We start from the raw sequence: 18,853 nt of genomic DNA, 5'->3' as shown, positions 1-18,853 counted from the left end.
TTCTAGAAGAGCTATCGACAAACGCTAACTTGCATAAGAACAAGCGTGTTTTGTTTAGTATTTGTGCAAAGTTTCAAGTCATTTGACCGAGGAATCTCTCTGATCGCAGTGATTGAAGTTTCAGACTAATTGGTAGAGGCCAAAACTGGGCATTTCCCATAACTTTTTTTCTAGAAGAGCTATCGACAAACGCTAACTTGCATAAGAACAAGCGTGTTTTGTTTAGTATTTGTGCAAAGTTTCAAGTCATTTGACCGAGGAATCTCTCTCTAATCGCAGTGATTGAAGTTTCAGACTAATTGGTAGAGGCCAAAACTGGGCATTTCCCATAACTTTTTTTCTAGAAGAGCTATCGACAAACGCTAACTTGCATAAGAACAAGCGTGTTTTGTTTAGTATTTGTGCAAAGTTTCAAGTCATTTGACCGAGGAATCTCTCTGATCGCAGTGATTGAAGTTTCAGACTAATTGGTAGAGGCCAAAACTGGGCATTTCCCATAACTTTTTTTCTAGAAGAGCTATCGACAAACGCTAACTTGCATAAGAACAAGCGTGTTTTGGTTAGTATTTGTGCAAAGTTTCAAGTCATTTGACCGAGGAATCTCTCTGATCGCAGTGATTGAAGTTTCAGACTAATTGGTAGAGGCCAAAACTGGGCATTTCCCATAACTTTTTTTCTAGAAGAGCTATCGACAAACGCTAACTTGCATAAGAACAAGCGTTCAGAAGAGACCATTTTAAAAACACATCCATCGGAATGGTTATAAGTTTTCAATATGAGATGTTTCGAAGGGTTTCTTGTTTTTATGCGAAGTATAGTGTCAGTTCTATCCAGTCTGAAATATCGTGGAGTTACAGTAATTCTAGTCCTTTCTACTAAAATTCAGTAAGCTGATCGTTTTGTCTTTTTTGCCTCATGTTTTGGTTTCTCTCCTTCTTCTTTGTTTTTCCTTACTGTACAACTTTTTGCTCGTGATTGATGAAAAAAGAATTCAACTGCGTACACATATGTCATTTTTCGAAATAGTCATTGTTCATACAATCATGCCTAGTTCACCCCGCTTCAGTCAACAAAATCATCACTATTTATATAAAGTAACGTTCATTGATGAGTATACCTCTATACTGTCATGTGCATCTCCACTGAAACAAGTTCGTTTTACACAAATTTTCATGTTAAAGATAGCTAAAATATCCAGTAAAAGTGACATAAGTTATTTTTTCATTCAAAGCGATCAGCTGACTTTTTTGATCACCGCTCCCTGATTTTAATGTGAAAATCCAGAAAAAAACTTTCTGTTTTTGAACTGGACCTTATGATTTGATTAAAAATGTTGAGTTGAAAATGTTGAGCAACGATAATGAAAAAAATAATGTTGAAATGCTTCTCCGCATCGTGCCACAGCTCCAGAAGTCCATATTGGTATGCTTGGCTAAATCATCATAACTCATTAAACAAATAGTCCAAACTGGTGGAAAATTGCGAGAAAAAACGCGTATTGTATTTATCCACACTATTACAACTACAAATCAGGAATTTGAAAAAATATTTTTGGTTTTTTTTCTCTCTCAAAAGACTTTGGTTTCCAAATTTTACTCAATTGCTTATGTTTTTCGATTATGAAACAACTGTAATTAACGAAAAAAAGCCTACATTTTGTTTATCATGTAACATTCAACTCTTAATCGCGAGTTGTCAATGTTTTATGATCGAAAAACATGAAAAATTTTGTGAAAGTTGGAAAGCAAAGTTTTTTGAGTTTTAATGGACACTTCAGCTACTTTTGCAAAAATAATAATGCAAAAAGGATTTGTTTAGGCTGAGATGCACATGAAGGTATCAGTTCTCGTATTTCTTTGTAGCTTTTTTTTCTATTCTCCGCGGTTCCTCACATTTAAAAAACATTTCCCAAAGATTCATCGATTTTTTTCAGACTCACCAAAAATGACCTCGAAACGAGATTTGACACGCGGAGTTTTAGGGACAGCTTTTCTTCAGGATAACCAACTGATTGCTGCGCTGCGAGATGACTCAAGAATCGATTTGTTCGACGTCGAAAACGACTTGGTGCATAAAAAATTGTTCGATTTGGACGACTTTGTTGTAAAAATTCACGGTGCCGACTCACGTAAGCTTTGGACTAATGAACTGGTAAACATATATTGATTTCAGACCTCATTGCCGTCAAGAAGAACTCTGTCGAGATTGTTGACGTCACAAACTCACTGAAAACTCTGTCAACATACAAACCATCAGAACATTTCGAGGTCTTTGAATCGTCGCAGTTTGATACAGAATCTAATGTGTTGGTTGTATCTAACGATGAGAACAATGCGAAAAAGAAACGTGTGGAATTCGTCGATTGGAGAACAGCGAATGCGTCCATTCTGTTAATTGATGTAAGTTTCGCTTCAATATTGCAAAAATGTGCCTTTGATAGAAATCTGAAAAAAAACTTTGGGAAAGTTTTTCTGTAAATATCGCTTACCTTTTGATATTATAACGTTCAGTTTTCAGCAGAACACACCGATTGGAGACCATGTTGTTTTCACCCAAAAACGTGAAGAATTCGCAGTCACAACGCCAGGAGGTGCTGTGAGAGTTTACGATATTCGCACTGTGAAGAATCAAATCTACCAAGTCAGCAATATTGGAAAACTTCGAAGGATGACATTCGTAAACAACAGAATGTGTTGCATAACACCTGGTGATGCGTACAAAATTTACACAAAAAACGAATGCTCGGAGTTAAAAAAAGTAGAATACAGGTGAGGAATTTTTTTCAAGACGTATATTTTAATTTCACTCTGATTTCAGTTACGAGTTTCCGAGCAGAGAAGACTGGTGCTTGGGTTTTCTCGAGGGAAATGATAAGTCCCCTCTGTTCGCAATTCATGGGAATCAATACAGTTACGTAAGTTTTCATTACTCATTTTTGTTTTGAGAACTTCTAATATACTTAATTTTTATAGATAAACTTCTCAGCAGTCGACCAGATTGAGAAAAGCAAAAACCATTCAGTTCTCCGATACAAGGCTTTGAGGCCGAATTGTTTCAGTCGATCTAGCAACAACAAGATCGCCGTTGGATCTTTGCACGGCCAACTACACCTACAGATTTGCAACTTTCGGTAGTTTAAAGAAATATTCTTTTTGATAAACACAAGTTATATTTTTTAGATCGGATAACCTCCACAAAGAGTTTGAGAAGATTCGAGACAAGAACACACGAAATCGAAACCAGCAAAAGCCAAAAAAAGGAGAAGTGGCGGCGGCGGATCAACGCCACATTGCCAAAGAACTCAACGAGCCAAAAGTTGGAGTTGTGGGAAAGGAATTCAGTCTCAATAACTTTCAAATTTCTAAAATGCTCGGAAGAGGATCATTTGGATATGTTCAACAGGTGGAGTCCGTTCGAACCGGCAAAAAGTTTGCCATGAAAGTGAGATACTTCAGACTTTTGTAACAAAGTCAACAAATGACATATTTCAGGTGTTGCCCAACACGTTGACTGATTTGGCCGACCGGCATATCGTGGAGAGAGAAATTCTCATTCAGGCTGAGATGCAGCATAAAAACGTCGTTCCGCTAATTACTACGTTTGCGACTTCAGCTCAAGTTCACATGATCATGGAACTAATGTCCCACAGCCTGAGACAAAAAATGATATCTGAAGGAGCTCTGTGTGAGAAGGATGCAAGTTGGATCTTGCATGACGCTACCAACGGAATTGCCTTCTGTCACCTTCATGGGGTTCTTCACAGAGATCTAAAACCAGAAAACATTATGATCAGTGACCACGGAACTGCTAAAATCAGGGATTTCGGTCTCAGCACCAACACTAAGTACGTTTTCCTATATATCTGTTTCAAAATCAATTTATGATGTTCAGAGGTTTGACAGCTTGTGGAACAGAGCAGTATAAGGCTCCAGAAATATGGGCACATGAAGAACAAACGACTAGTGTTGATATGTGGAGTCTCGGATGCATAATGTTCGAGGCACTGACTAAACGTCTCACGTTCCCTCAAGCGAAAACGTCCGACATGTTTGCTGCAATTGACTCGGCAAAAGTGTCCTATCCACGTCATTTGAGCAACATTTCAAAAGATTTGATACAGAAAGTTATTGTCCGCAAGGCAGGATCTCGACTCACTGCATCTCAGGTGTGTGACGCTTGATATTAAGTCAGCAATTCTTTCTACGACAATGTTTACATCCCCTTCAATGAAATTTTTCAGGTTCTCGACCACACGTGGATCCAAAAATATCAAATAGAAAAGAATCGTGGATATGCCCGGGAGTTGCTAAACGAAATTTAAACAAAATGAAGTTGTTCGTCGATTCTTTTAAACTCCACCTATTCACTTTTGCCCAGTTTTTGAACGTTGTGAATATTGATTGAGTTTCTATTTAATATTGCGCAGCTCCTTGCCGACTCCTTCTTGCCCTTTATTATCATTATTTTCTTCTTAAATATTTTGCTCTGTATTATAATTTTAATCATTCGTTTGCTACCGGACCTAAGTTCCAACGGTAGCAAACGAATGATTCCAATGCCTTCTCTGCCTACTTATTCTTGCCATTTTTCGTAATTATTTTGTGAATGCTCCTTTAGAGCCAAATTATTATCATTTAAAAAAATTTTCTTGTTATCATGCTCTCTCTTTTTTAATGATTTACAGCTATTCAGATTTTAGACTTTTTTAGAGTCAGAAGTAGTAAGTTATGGAAAAATGATTTTTGGTCCTGAAAAAAGTGAAGCTGTGACACCCTTGTGGCAACCCTTCTAAGGATAGAAGGCCGCCGGTTATTACCCGTCGGGGGTGTCACACGTCTCGGTGGTTTCCAGCTATTTTAGGTGGTTCAGTGAAACGCAGGACTCATTGTGCTGCTACGCGGTTTAATCTAAAACCAGTTTATTCAGGAAAAAGCATGACACGAGGTGATGGTATTAAAACCTTTAACTGATAGAGCTTTTACATCAAAGCAACAGATAAAATGGGGGAACGAGGTAAACTGTATAGAAAACTACAGTGGTGGAATTCTCTGTAGAGAATTCTCGCGGTTTCTTTCTAATAGCTCTCATACGAGTTATTACCAGCGCCTCCTAGAAGGATGGATTTGCTGTAAAACACACTTCTCTCATGGTTAGAAACAGCAACTATTAAAAAGGAACAACTCTTAGGGGAAATTAATTATAGGGTAGCGTGGGTGTCGGTCAGCTACTGTAACAGTCGTTTCCTGTGTGTCGTGGTGGGAGTTCCTCGTGGTGAAAATGACGTGCGCCTTTGACTGTAGTAGAGACGCAGACATCGTTGTGGGCGCCGATTTGAATTGCAAAAGGAATTACTTCCTATTACAATAAAAAAGAGAACAGGGAAAAAAGAAGATAATTAACAGAAAGTAAAATACATACATGTAATTGGATAAGATGTAGTCTGAGGCTCGGCGGCTTGTGTTATGTTCACATAATATGCTGGCTGGCTTTCGCTTCACGAGGTTAAAAACCTGATGATTCTGGTCATTAACCTGAAAAAAAACCTGATGAAAAAACCTGATGACTTCTGGTCATCCTTGGACTTGGATGCGCCTGGGCGACTAGCTCCAAGAGTCGTATTGATGTAAAGGAGAATGTTCCTGGAAAGATTGTGTTTTGTGCTATCATAGTTTTTGAGAAAATCAAATTTTTGAAAAAAAAAATGAAAAAAAAGCTTTCCGCGAACTTCGAACCTTCATAACTTGCTTGAATCAAAATCAAAATCGAAAATCGAAAAAAAAGAAAAAAAAACTAAATTCTTCCAGTTTTAGAAAACCTTAGCATAAAAATCCTGCAAACTTCAATAACATATAACCTATTCTCCGTAAGACTCGAGCATCACCCCTGTATGTAGGGGCGTAGAGCCCACAGGTAAGATAGTGTTTACCCAGTTTGTGTGCATGTACTATGGGTCTTCGGTAACCCGTATGCAAAATTTTGGTGCCCACCTACTGGTCCCTGGGTTATTGTAGGTGCTCAAAGGTGCAAAAATTAAATTTTTTCTTTTAAGTCGTAGAAGCTCAATTTTTTTAGTGTAGTTTATAAACGTTTATTGTAGTTTTTTCACAAAGTTTCAAAAAATTTCAAAAAAAATTTGTCGAGTTATTCGCCAAAAACCAATTTTTTGGAGCATTTTTTCTGTATTTTTAAAAATTTCGGTTCTTAAAACAAAAATCCCCCCCGCCAAACTATATTTAAAATAAAAGTATTTTAATGAGTTCACAAATAAAATATATTTGAATAAATTTTAAGTCTTTGCAGAAGTCGAAAAGAGCCCACGAAAATTACTGAAATTTTCAAAATTAAAGATAACTCAATTTTCTTTATAAAAATGAATAGAGCATTATTTTCTGTACATTTTTTGTATTACACTTTTTTTACTAACTTTATTACATCCTGCTAAAATTTAGAGTTTTTGGCAAAAAAAAAATTTCCGGAAAAAAAATTTTGAGGAGGGGGGGGGGGGGGGCGGTTACAATGATTAAAAAAATGGTAAGAATCGCAACTAGTTCTCAACAATTTTATTCTCGCACAACATTTTTTTAAATTAGATCATTTCGATAGAGAAAAACGAGAGCCTTTCGAATGGTATAAAAATCTCACTTGTACGACCAAAACTGACCGAGATCTGATAAAAAATGTATTGATAGAAAAGTCCACTTGGACCAAATCTCAAAAATTGACGGAAATGTCACTACAATTTTATTCTCGCACAAATTTTTTTTAAATTAGATAATTTCATTCCAAATAAAGCGTGAATTAAGCGCGAATTAAGCCGGAGTTGCAGAGCAGAAGAGTCGCGTTAATAACAGCCTATTTATGGGTGCGAAACTGTGAAACTATGACACACTATCAAAGATGAACATTTTCAACTGAAAACAGCTACTGTTGGAATAATGGACATTACTGTATGCACATTGAATTTCTCGACCAATACCGTAACTCATTTGAAAATACTCGGAGTTTTCCCGAATTCGCAATAGTCCGAAATAACCGTTGTCTTCTTTTTCATTCTAATAAAAACCAATTTATCTTTCAACAGGTCACGTTCGAAATGAATCTTTATTTTATTCAAAAAATCAACAAAATCAACAAAATTACACAATTACCGTGTTACACGGAATACACTTTTTCTCCATAACAGAAGATGTCTCTTAATTTTTCAAGGCGGAATCGAAACTAGTATTTCGGGAAGGAAGCTTCAAAATTCGACCTCCTCCTCTCGTATCGTTTTCTCTCTGCACGTCTTCTCAGTTGATCTGATCGAATTGTGAGCACAGCAATCATCGAGATGGCATCAGTTATTATAACAAGTGTATTTGTTCCGAATACCACGCACATCAATGTCATTTTTATGGCTTAATTTTTATCTGTTTCCTAGGCTAACTTCAACCTTTTAAAACTCACTGAAATATCCCATCAATGCTAAAGACGCCAAATATCCAGCCGAAATTATATATAATGCCTGAAAAACTCGATCACTATTATTTCGGTTACAAACGCTCCGTTTGCATACTTTTGACGTAAACCTTTCCCGAGGTTTCACGCATTTTTTCAATTTTTCCATTGACTTTGACTTTTTATCATGCCATGTCAAGGTCAATGTTATTCTGAACTTTCCTAGAAAGTTGAGTTCTGATTTACTCTCTCTTCACACGGCCTCCAGTGGAGGCCCTCTCAATGCACTGCGCACAGTACTTTGAGAGAGCCTCTGCAGGAGGCCGTGTCTTCACAATCATAGTTCTCTCAAATATACGATTACTGTAACTCCGTCTGCCGCATGACATAAGGATGGCGGACATAGCAATCACCGTACTGTTAAATGTTTCCGACTCACTTGGAAACACAAGGCGACGACGAAAAACCATGCTTGATATTTAACACATGAGTAGATGAATAGTGTGAAGAAACAGACCACTCCGATCGAGTAGATTATATATAAAGGAGCGAAGACACGTGGATCCAACACAAAAAAATTGCTGACGACTAGAACAAGATGAACTATTGAGAGTGAGCGGAGGACGATCTGAAAGTCAGATTGGAGTCAGTGATCGTAGAACCTGAGACATATTCACACCAAAAGGTGTCTCCATTCTGCAATATCGTAAAACCTCTAATAGAGGTGCCCCCCCTAGTAACAAGAGATCAGAGCGCAATATCTGAACGCTATGAGAGCTGTAAAATTTGTTTCAACTGAACAAATATTTTAAAAATAGTCAGCTATGTTTCGTCTGTTGGCAACTTTTTGATATTTCCTTCAAGAAAAAAGACAAACTGCGTGAAGTAGCTGGGAGCAACTATATTAGAGGTTTTGCGGTATACAGGTTCTCTAATAAAACTCAGAAATAATTAGGTGATCTAATTGATTACGGCAGTTCTATGTTTTTTATAATTGATATTTTATGAGTTTCAAAGCCAATAAATAGGGAGCCCAGAATTGAAAACTTTCCGAAATTTGAGTGTTTTTACAAAAAAGAATGAAACAAACCTCATGTCGAATACCGCACCCGTTCGAAGTCATTATGAGAAGTAACTCTTTTTCGGTAAGCGAAAAAGAGTCAAAAAGAGAATGACTGAAATTTCAGTCAATCAGTCATAAAAACGAGGAAAGTTTATGACGATCAAGGAGGGGCAAACCGGAAAACCCTCCACTCTCGAAGCATACACCAAAAAATCAAATGTTTGTTTCTTATCAGCTAGAAACTCTGCATCATTATTAAGAAAGAGGGTAAGAGAGAATGTCCCCAACATTAGAGATTATCACACTTTGTGCGAATGTCGATGTAAGTGCGCTTTACTGAACTTTAAAAAAACATCCGTAAAATTCGAAACAATAGAACTGGTGCTGCAAGCGCGCTCCACGGAAAACTCTGAAAAAATCTAAATTTCGGTAGAGTGCACTTGCCAAAAATCAATAATTTTCCCGTATAAGGACACGGGAGTATAAGGACACGAACCCGTTTATGTGCCGATGAAGGTAAAAGGGGCGGAACTTAGAGGGAAACATTGAGTAATGGAAGATTTCTGTTCTTCTTCATTGAAATTTTCATCAAAAAATAGTCCAAATTCTCCAATATTATCGTACGCCTAATTTTTTATCGATGTTCCAAAAAATTGTCAAAAATACGACTTTTGCAACAAAAAAAAATCAAAATATTTTGAAAATATTTCAATTTTCTACAGGAGTCGAGCCGGGCCGAGGAAAATTCTACAGTTGGCCCGGCCAGGCTCGGAATTTCCCAACCCTGGTAGCTAGCAGGCCATCGTTGATCTGCTAGTCAAATAATCTAGCGAATCCATGTATTCCGGATGATATTTTGAAAGAGGCGGTGCCGAGAAATATTCGACAAGCTAATCATTTCTTGTTATTCTTGAAAATATTTGTGGAATATGTATTTAAAAAATTACCAAGATTATGCCATTTTATCCAAATCAGTAAAGGTCTGCTAGTTATTCCACGTGGATTCTCCAAATAGCTAGCAGACGGTGGTCTGCTAGCAATTTTTCATTAGTCTGCTAGCTCCATAGCAGACTAATTTCGGAACTCCATCAAATAATTTATTCAAGAGCGAATGTGTATCGAACGTCGTCCAATGAGAGTCTGTGCAGAACGTCTCGCGAATTTTGCAAGCTGTGTGCGTTTCGCAATTTTTGCGAGCTTGTTCCTCGTGCAGAGTCCTGTGCGATCAACTACACATTCATAAAAGTTGAGACGTACTTCCGAGATTACAGTTGAATCATCATTCACAGTGTCGGTCCACCTTTCAATGTCGCTATCGCTAAACATATTCTCGGAATAAAAAAGTTCCGATATTTTTTACCGACGCGCTAAAGTCCCGCCACTGATCTCCGGGAACGCCCACTTATCATTTTGCAATTTCAGGACACGGTTTCTATTCTATTAACACTGATTTCGCGGCTAAATTTTTTTTAAATACTACTTTTTTAAATTAAATTTGATCTATTTTCCTTGAAATTTGTTTTTTTTCTGTCAAATTTTATTGAAAAACATACTTGTCAAAAATCGGGCCGGCCCGTCGGCCCGGATTCAAAAATGTGTACTCATTTTGTAACACAATTTTCTGAAATTTTTCGAAAATTTAGAGTAACTACGGGTCGGGCCGAGTTTTTTCCTGATTTTGGCCCGGCCCGGCCCGGCCCGTGACAAGTATGTTGAAAAAGTAGTATTTTTGAAAATTTTGCCCGCGAAATCAGTGTAAATAGAACTGAAACCGTGCCCTGAAATTGCAAGATGATAAGTGGGCGTTCCCGGAGATCAGTGTCGGAACTTTTGCGCGTCGGTAAAAATTGCCGGAAATTTTTAATTCGATAATAGCGCATCACCGTTATTTCGGAGTCTCGTTGTTTTTTTTCTACACATTTTCAACAACGATTTCAGCTTATTTTTCAATCTCTTCAACCAAACTAACTATTTTTTCTTCTTTTTTCAGAAAAACAAATGGCTGGCGAGCAGAAATGCTCAGCGGATATCGATCAGATGAACAACTTCCAAGCACCGAGTGACGATATGTCAGAACCGGTCGACGGTCGCACAAAACGCATTGTGGCTGAGCTTCAGAAGCACTGGATTACCGAAATACAAGAGGGCTTGTCGAGAGTAAATTGTGCCGTCGCAAGAAGACTGCAACCACCGCTCCAACTTCCACAACCACCCACACCTAACAACTCTTTAATATAATGGTGTGTCCAAAGTTGCTACAAAACAGCAAAAACGACCAATCTGCGGTGGCCAAAGTTGATTTTCGAAAATTTTCCGCACCATAACTTGTTCCCCCGTTTCCCTATTCCATGCTTTCTGTTTCATTCTTTATTAAAATTTATTGATTTTCATTGTTGTTTATCAAATCGGATTAATTAATAGATCGAATTGTAGTGTTGAGATTTGAGTGGATGCTTTGGAAAGCTTCGCCGTCACAGATGGGTTCGCCAAATTCTCCATTGTTTTTGCGAAGAAAAGCTGGAATATTTGACCGGAATCTCCTTCAAGTATCGATTGAAGCATTTTCTCAAGATCAGAAAGTGAGAAGTATTGAACAATCTGAAAGAGTAAAGTCAAGAGCTCTATTAGGTAAGACGCCGATTCACCTCTTGAACGTCAGCCACTAAAACTCCATATTTTTTGGACAAATCTGTTAATCGTTGGGTTTGAAACCCATTACAGATTGAAACGGATTGCATAATCAATGCATCAACAACAGATTGCACATATGTATAGTTTAAGCTCCCCACGAATGTCATATTACTCTGTAATTCTTGGCTCAATTTGTATATACATTGAGCAGTTTTGGGCGTTGGAGTTTGGAAGGTAAATGGAGGTATTGTAGGCAGATTTTGCTGAAGTCTATTTATATTTAATTTTCAATTCGATGGAGAACAACATACCCAAAAGTTGGGATCGAGAGTTGGAAGTGGTGGAAGAGTGGGGAAGTTGAAGTTTTGCTGAAAACCTATTTGAGTTAGCTAGAACTTCTACCGTAGAAACTATTGTAAATTTACCCAGAAGTTGGGGTCAAGAGTCGGAATCTGGAATGGTGGGAGTGTCGGGATGTTAAGGTTCTGCTGTAAATTGAGAAATTATTATTGACGAAAATCAAAATTGCATTTTTCAGCCAATTTTTGAATAATGACTCCGAGATAAACTCTCAGTAGAATTTCCAATTCACGTGGGAACTCACCCAAAACTTTGGATCCAACGTTGGCAATTGAAGTGGAGGAATCGTTGGAAGATTCTTCTAGAGTTGACTTTTGAAGTTTCAAGTTTATATTCAGTTCACTTACCCAAAAATCTGGATCAAGTGTTGGCAGGACTAATGGAGGAATTGTGGGGAGATTTTGCTGGAATATTGAGATATTCAGAAAGAAATCAGATATAAAAGGACTTACGAGGAAATTGGGGTCTAGTGTCGGCAGAACAAGCGGTGGAATTGTTGGGATATTCTTCTGAATACCATGAAATATTGGTTTGTAACATTGTATCTAATGAATATACCAAAATATCATCCCAATTCACAGTGGGAATGTTGAAAGGATTCGGGTTGACTGTAACGAGAATATCAGGTTGAATGACTATTTCGTCACCGACATCTCCAGAAATCTTTTGGCAAGTTGCAGTCTGGAACTGAGACAAAAGTGGAATGTAGCAATGACTTTAACAAAAAACGAGACAAAACTCACAGTAAAAAAGAGAAGAATAGCTTCAATTTTCATGTCTTTTGTCTTTTGTGCTTTTCATGTTTCTGCCATTTTATACCTTACATGACATTGGCAAGACTCGGCTGAACAAACAGAAAAATTCATTTTTTGGACATGCTGTTACAAGAGAAGATAATGAACGAGAAGAGTTATTATAAGAGAGTAGGGGAATAGGGGAAAGGCGGATGAAGTGAAGTCTTGCGAAGTTGTGAACACAGTGTTTTTTGTGGTGATCTGGAAATTGGCAACGTTGAAGAAGAACTATATTTGAATACTTACATAGAAAACCATTCCAGCCAATGGTTGACTAAGTTTCGTGGACAATGCAGAGCTAGTCAAGAGGCATTTGGCATCCGAGCAAGTGGATCCGAGGAGCATGTCTTCTGGAAAAGTAGAATTATTGGTGGAGCAAATCTTTTTTGATTTGATAAAGTTACTTGGTGTAGCGCCATCTAAGAAGATTTGTGAGGCTGTATAGTACACAAGGACGAGATATTCCGAGCGGTCTGAAAAGATGTACAGTATTCCATCTGAATATCAAACTTACATGAGTCCAATTGCGGCATGGATGCACTATTATCCAAATACGCAACAAAACGTGATGACGTCACATTGACTGTTTGAGTTGGCTGTCCGACTATTATATTGTAGTTCATCAACACGGCGAATGGTTTGTAGAGAGGGTCTAAAGGTAACAGATTATGTGAGAACACACATCACCACCCACCAATAATAGTGACGAGATGAATGTAGCCAGGATTCACTTGAGCAGGCAATGTAAACGACTGAACTAATCCTGTGATATAACTTGGGAAACTGAGAACGACCACTTCATCGCCAACGTGAATAGGAGGAAAGTTTAGAAGAGAGCTGGCTGGAGCCAAGTTTATCTAAAGTATTATAACGCATAATTTTAATTTCATTTTTCTCTGTCGCTTACAGTTTGGATCAAAGTGTACGGTATTTGTGGTACAATATCAGGGGTCAACTGTTTCTCTGCGAACCCTGAAAATGTAACAGGGATACTGTACTTTGCGTTTTGCCTTTTTGGAGACTCACAATCACCCACTGTCATTCTTCCACTTTCACAGCAAAGATTCAAATTTGTGCCAGTAAAATTTACAGTAGTTTTTCTGAAATTTAGTTATACTTATATATACGGAGTAATTGTGATAGACAATATGAAACCTGCAAGTGAAACCAGCTGGACATTCCGATCGAATTTCAGGGTCACATTCTTGATAATCGAATGGAGTAGTATTTCCAGGACAGACAAGTTGTGCCCACACGAGTTCTGGAACTAGTTTAAGAGTAAAAAAAGCGAAAATTTTTTTTTGAAATTAAAATTTACAGCAAAGCCTGTAACGCTATATCACTGGGTTACTGTAACTGTAATCCGCCACATACCGCAGTGAGATAAACAATTTGGCCTTTCCTAGTTGAAATTGTCCAACTTTGAGATGTTACTGTATCACTGATTTTCCCAATGAGTAAACTTTTTAATGGATCATATAGAACAAAGGTAGAGCTCCATTTTTATAGTTGACAACTTTTTTGTACGGACACATTCTAAAAAGCTATCAATAGGCAAAGTAATATCTCCCTCAAAACGTCCAGAGCAAGATAGAGTGGTTTTTGAGGTGTCGTTTTAAAATGACTATAACTCTCTAGGGACTGTTCGTACAAAGAAGTTGTCAACTACAAAAAAAGAGCACTATTTTTGTTCTATATGATCCATTAAAATTTTATTTGGTGTGACAATTAGTGATATAGTAAAACCCTCTCAAAGTTAGTCGTTTTCAACTGAAAAAGGGCACGTTGTCTATGTTACTGTATGGTTCTGTATCTATACAAGTAAGCTCAATGAAATCTTACCTGTGACCACAAAAAGTAGAAAGATAATCAGCATAATACGAAAAACTCAACAACCCGGGATTGGTAAACGATGGAGGTAGGGGGCGCTCCGTGTGATTCAATCCAATTCTTTATTTGTTCAGATGCATTCGACGGATATTTCGCACGAAATCGATCTATTTTTTCGTGCTCCCTAGCTAAATGACTCATAGATACAGTTCATTCAATACCAATTTATTAAAACCCGCAAGAGAAAGAAGTAATTCGAAACAAAAAAAACAACAAATTGGAATTGAGTGGGGAGGGATATCAAAATCTAGCTGAAACTTTCAAATTTTCAAGTGTGAGAGGTGATTCTGATTCTGAATAATGATACCAAGTGATACGGAATTTACACGATTTGGGAAAACAATTAATTGGAAGGAAACAAATTATCTCAAGAGTGGCCGGTCGACCAATCTGAATGCCTCAAGTAGCTCGTTCAAGTCAATGAATCCGTCTTTGTTGAAGTCGATGGACTCGGCGATTTGAGAAATATAATCCGTTTGGAGTGGACGTTTCGTATACTTTCCAAGAACCTAAAAATGAGAGAAGAGGTATTTCACTTTTAGAGAGAGCAACCCCACCTCACACGCATCAATGAACTCCTTCATGGAGACTTGTCCAGAATTGTCTTTATCCATGAATCTAAACAAAGTTTCCAGTGTGCTTTTGTGCCGATACAACGACTCCACGATATCCTTTTCTTGAGCGTGGGTCCCTCCGACTTGTGCAATTTTTCGATCTTCTTTGTACATTACATACTTGCCATCTTCACTCAGAATTGACACTTTTGGTGCCAACGCGATCCATGGGAGGTTGAGTCCAGTGATTCTTTCAACACATTCACTCCACTTCAGAATCGGAAGTTTTCCTGGAAAAGTGGATGTATTTTTCATGGTTTCTTTTTCAAGATAACAAACCTGATTTCTCTAAATCCACGTTGTCAAACTCCTTATGTAGTTCTGTATGAAATGAGCTCAGCTTCTCCTTCAACTCCTTTACAGCCGATTCTTCCACAACTCCCAATCTTTCTCTCAGCGTTGATTTTCGATGTGTTTTACTAGCCATGTATTGTACAAAGTGAGGTTGTTTTGATTTACCAATGAATTTCACATAAGCACCTCGGTTACTTCCAGTCTCATAGTAATTTGAGGCAGAAAAGACAGTAAGACACGTGTTATTATGAGAGAATTCATATCCTTCAAACTTGCACTCATGTGACCTCACTAACAATCTGAATCCATGTTTTTCTAGGAACGATGCAGTGATATCGGCACCAAAGTATGAACCTCCACCACGGAAAACATTTGGCCAACATCCTTTGTTTTGTTTAGGATCACTCCACATTATATCCAACATTTGCTTCCATTCATCTACATTCACTGCCTGATTCTCTTTTTCTGAATCCATCCCCTTGTTAACAGGTGGTCGTAAAACTGACTGGAATCGATGGCGTGGAATTTTTTCTAGTTTCGCCACATCCGTCTGATCCGATATTCCTCCATGTACCACAAAAATGTCACGATCAATAATAGTAGCAATTGGCAACCAGGAGAACACATCTTCAAGTAGTCGCGTGATGGGAGTGGAGAGGTCCTGCAAAAAGGTCAGAATCTCAATCAAAATAACCCAATTCAAACCTTATATTTAGTGGACAACTCTTTTATAAAACCATATCTTAAATTCATGATGTGATCTTCATGATTTCCTCGATTCAAATAAATTGACATTGGGTCCACTATAACCAGTGCAAAGAGAACACACAGAACTTCGATAGACTGTCCGCCTCTGTCCACAAAGTCCCCGTTGAAAATGTATGGATTGTCCACTGATGGATAACCATTTTTATAGAGGATAATGCACAAATCATCAAACTTTCCGTGCAGATCACCGCATATTGTTATCTGTAACAAAAGTTATCAAAAGTTAGAGTGAATTTGAAATTGACACGTACCTGATTTGAAATCGAAGTGGATATCCTAGAAACAGATGGCATCGCCTTGAAAATTTTCCTTGCTTCGTGAAGAATCATCAACACATATTTCGGATGTAACACCTTGTTCACTTTGAACGCCTCAATCATTTTGGCCACTTGTGGTTTATCCAGTGGAAGTGTGAGTGTCGGTCCTTTGTAATTTCTATCAATATCCACGTTTACTGGTGACGTGTCTTCCAACATCTTTTTCACCGTCTCCCCTTCTGAATCCATCAACGACGGTTTCGCATAGTGTGACAAAGCGCTCATCAAAGGGGAATTCCTTCCATTATCCCCACCGGTCTTCCCGTTTTCTTCGGCCATCGCACGAATGACGTCAGCAAAGAAGTCATAAAGCTGAAATAGAAGATGCGGAAGTGATCTGATGACTTGGACAACTAACTTTTAATTGATCTTGTTCCCCTGCATATTCCAACGCCGTGAATATCTGCCACGTGGCTCGCCTCCTCGCTTCCAGTCGTGCCTCGCATCTTCTATACCATTTCTGGATGAGAATCGCCGATTTGATGGCTGAAATCAAATGTCTCTCTTTAAAACGGAAATTGGAAATTTTTTTAGAGTAGTGAGTGTATGTGCGCACCGGAAATTGGTTGAACTTCCGACTTGGAAATGATCTGAATCCATGATTCAGAAAAAAGGAGAAGAGAAGAAGGAAAGTGATGTGGTTTCTATTTTCAAAAGTTAAAATGACGTTTAGATCAAACATACACACATAACATGCAAAAAATCACGAAAATCAGTTTTTCTAGCAATTTTTTGATAAAAATTGACAAAAAAGTCTAGAAAGGTCCGCTACTGAAAATCTAGAAAAAATCAACATGCAACTGACAAATTTTATCCTCACTAAGCTGTGGCTGCGGAGACGGTGATCGATTCTTCTTGCTATTACTTCTCCGACTCTTCTTTGTACTGTGATGTTTATTTGATGGCGTGGATGACTTCTTTGTTCCAGATGTCGTTGTGGAATTATTGTTGTTATTATTGTTTTTATGATTATGACTTGTCGAGTTGGTTGATGATGTGGCACCTCGTGATGTGGATTTCTCTGAATGTTCGGTAAAATAGAGTTACGTCAAAAAAGGAACGCGGATTGAGGATTGATGTTTAAAAATGCATTCGGGGGTAGTTTTATGATATGAAACTCACACTGTAACTTTAGTTAACGCAATCTGAAAATTAGAAATGTTCGAGAGCACACATTTTCTTGATTTGAATTATTCATTATCACATTGTCCCATGGGACTCAAGCTTTCGGAAGCATGGAATTGACACTGTTCCTGTCTCATCTTATGAGAATATTGGGAAAAGATAACATTTTTAGAAAGTCTTAAATTCTTCTCAGTTGTATGCGTTCGATCTTGTACGGACGGCATTGTGGCTCACCCAAATAGAAAACACAGTTTTTGATCTTTAGATTCACTTACTTAACTCCGTAGACGGATTTTGTCGTCCGCTCGATGGGCCGCAACCCATCTGCAGTCGAAATTAGATGGTTAATAGTGAGTGGACTTCTGAAAACATTCAATGCACGATTCCAACCGTAACCCACAGAACACCAGACATCTTTTATAAGACGATGCTTGGAAAAAAGAAAAAACGGATAAGACGGGCGGGGGGGGGGGGGGGGGGGGGGGGGTCGCCCTTCCTCAAATAATAAAAAGAGGTGAGAATGAAGAGAATGAGCTGCTAAAAAATATGGAATCACTAGTTTTCAGATAGCTAATCCCCTTTCTCTTCTCTTCGTCATTTCATCCATGTTCAGACTGAAGAGAGTGAGAGAATTCATTGACGTACATTGAATGGCGGGCGGGATGTATAGGATGGAGAAAAGAAAGACGGAAATACGAATTAGGAAGATATTATATATTAGTGATTAGGATGGAAAGGAATGGATTGGGGGATGATATTCGAAACCAAATTGAGCAGAGCGGATGTCTTTTTTGAAGAGAACGAGGAATGATTCATACTCGTTAGATGTTGTTGAACATTCCAAAATTCCGCAGATCTATGATTTTCAAATCTCAAAGTAATTATATACCAAGAAATACAACACAGTCTTTTCTCGTTTCTTATAACTACCAATTGAAGGTATGTTGCTGTCACTGATATTGGAAAGTGCGGCAGACATTCCTATAGATTGAACACATCTGGAAAATACTTTATTTCAAAATTTTCCCCTAGAGATTCAGATATATTTCAAATTGAATTAGTTCCAATTCAATGAATCCGGCTGAAAAAATATAAGGAAAAAATACTCTAATCTTGTTTTCATCTTAAACGAAGATGCCGTATTGATAGTAGTAATTTCAAAAAATAAAGAAAAGAAGCTGAGATAGACAGAGCACGAAAATAACTGGACCTCCAGCGAAGTAAATCTGAATACGGAAAACATGGTATGGATTCATTTCTTGGAAACAGCGATATATCTAATTTTGTCAAGGAATTTCGTAAAAAAAGACAAAAAAGGAAATATCAACTTTCATCTACTACTACTTTTGGTTGGGTGGCTACTGGCCACTGGTCGAAACGGAGTGTGCTAATTATCATATCATTCATATTTTCATCTCTTACTTTTTCTTCGTATGTCTATGTCTCTTCACAGGGTTTCTTCTCAAAATGCATCAGAATATATTAAGCTCTTCGGCAGGAAGGATGATATGAAAAATAGCAATGCAAGTTTTGTGAGGGAGGAAGATATTCGGATAAATA

General features: G+C 37.9%; 5 protein-coding genes across 5 annotated transcripts; 1 reads left to right on the top strand and 4 right to left on the bottom strand.

Moving 5' to 3' along the window:
- Nucleotides 1–1,944: 1,944 nt before the first annotated feature.
- On the top strand, nucleotides 1,945–4,321 carry GCK72_011936 (uncharacterized protein; the record flags this gene model as incomplete). The annotated part of the gene is made up of 9 exons (XM_053728764.1): nucleotides 1,945–2,128; nucleotides 2,173–2,399; nucleotides 2,518–2,768; nucleotides 2,818–2,914; nucleotides 2,973–3,130; nucleotides 3,180–3,441; nucleotides 3,492–3,844; nucleotides 3,892–4,165; nucleotides 4,241–4,321. The coding sequence occupies 9 exons, from the start codon at nucleotides 1,945–1,947 to the stop codon at nucleotides 4,319–4,321; spliced, it is 1,887 nt and encodes a 628-aa protein (XP_053588341.1).
- Nucleotides 4,322–7,218: 2,897 nt separating this feature from the next.
- On the bottom strand, nucleotides 7,219–8,560 carry GCK72_011935 (uncharacterized protein; the record flags this gene model as incomplete). The annotated part of the gene is made up of 4 exons (XM_053728763.1): nucleotides 7,219–7,397; nucleotides 7,447–7,504; nucleotides 7,877–8,065; nucleotides 8,528–8,560. 4 exons carry the CDS (start codon nucleotides 8,558–8,560, stop codon nucleotides 7,219–7,221), a joined length of 459 nt encoding a protein of 152 aa, XP_053588340.1.
- Nucleotides 8,561–10,900: 2,340 nt separating this feature from the next.
- Nucleotides 10,901–12,322, bottom strand: GCK72_011934 (uncharacterized protein; the record flags this gene model as incomplete). Its single annotated transcript, XM_053728762.1, has 9 exons — nucleotides 10,901–11,098; nucleotides 11,146–11,394; nucleotides 11,443–11,499; nucleotides 11,557–11,619; nucleotides 11,736–11,792; nucleotides 11,839–11,895; nucleotides 11,944–12,000; nucleotides 12,050–12,172; nucleotides 12,311–12,322. The coding sequence occupies 9 exons, from the start codon at nucleotides 12,320–12,322 to the stop codon at nucleotides 10,901–10,903; spliced, it is 873 nt and encodes a 290-aa protein (XP_053588339.1).
- A 50-nt stretch (nucleotides 12,323–12,372) lies between these two features.
- GCK72_011933 (uncharacterized protein) lies at nucleotides 12,373–14,161 on the bottom strand (the record flags this gene model as incomplete). Its single annotated transcript, XM_053728761.1, has 9 exons — nucleotides 12,373–12,486; nucleotides 12,532–12,635; nucleotides 12,690–12,722; nucleotides 12,800–12,937; nucleotides 12,980–13,142; nucleotides 13,193–13,257; nucleotides 13,312–13,385; nucleotides 13,441–13,546; nucleotides 14,128–14,161. The coding sequence occupies 9 exons, from the start codon at nucleotides 14,159–14,161 to the stop codon at nucleotides 12,373–12,375; spliced, it is 831 nt and encodes a 276-aa protein (XP_053588338.1).
- A 376-nt stretch (nucleotides 14,162–14,537) lies between these two features.
- Nucleotides 14,538–17,617, bottom strand: GCK72_011932 (uncharacterized protein; the record flags this gene model as incomplete). Its single annotated transcript, XM_003103065.2, has 8 exons — nucleotides 14,538–14,684; nucleotides 14,733–15,019; nucleotides 15,069–15,744; nucleotides 15,789–16,052; nucleotides 16,103–16,480; nucleotides 16,527–16,654; nucleotides 16,989–17,189; nucleotides 17,569–17,617. 8 exons carry the CDS (start codon nucleotides 17,615–17,617, stop codon nucleotides 14,538–14,540), a joined length of 2,130 nt encoding a protein of 709 aa, XP_003103113.2.
- Nucleotides 17,618–18,853: the final 1,236 nt, after the last annotated feature.

The sequence above is a fragment of the Caenorhabditis remanei genome, chromosome III (genome assembly GCF_010183535.1).
Source record: "Caenorhabditis remanei strain PX506 chromosome III, whole genome shotgun sequence".
Taxonomy (NCBI): Eukaryota; Metazoa; Nematoda; class Chromadorea; order Rhabditida; family Rhabditidae; genus Caenorhabditis; species Caenorhabditis remanei.
Note: the sequence above shows the minus strand (reverse complement) of the source record. Positions and strands in the feature narration are given on the sequence as shown.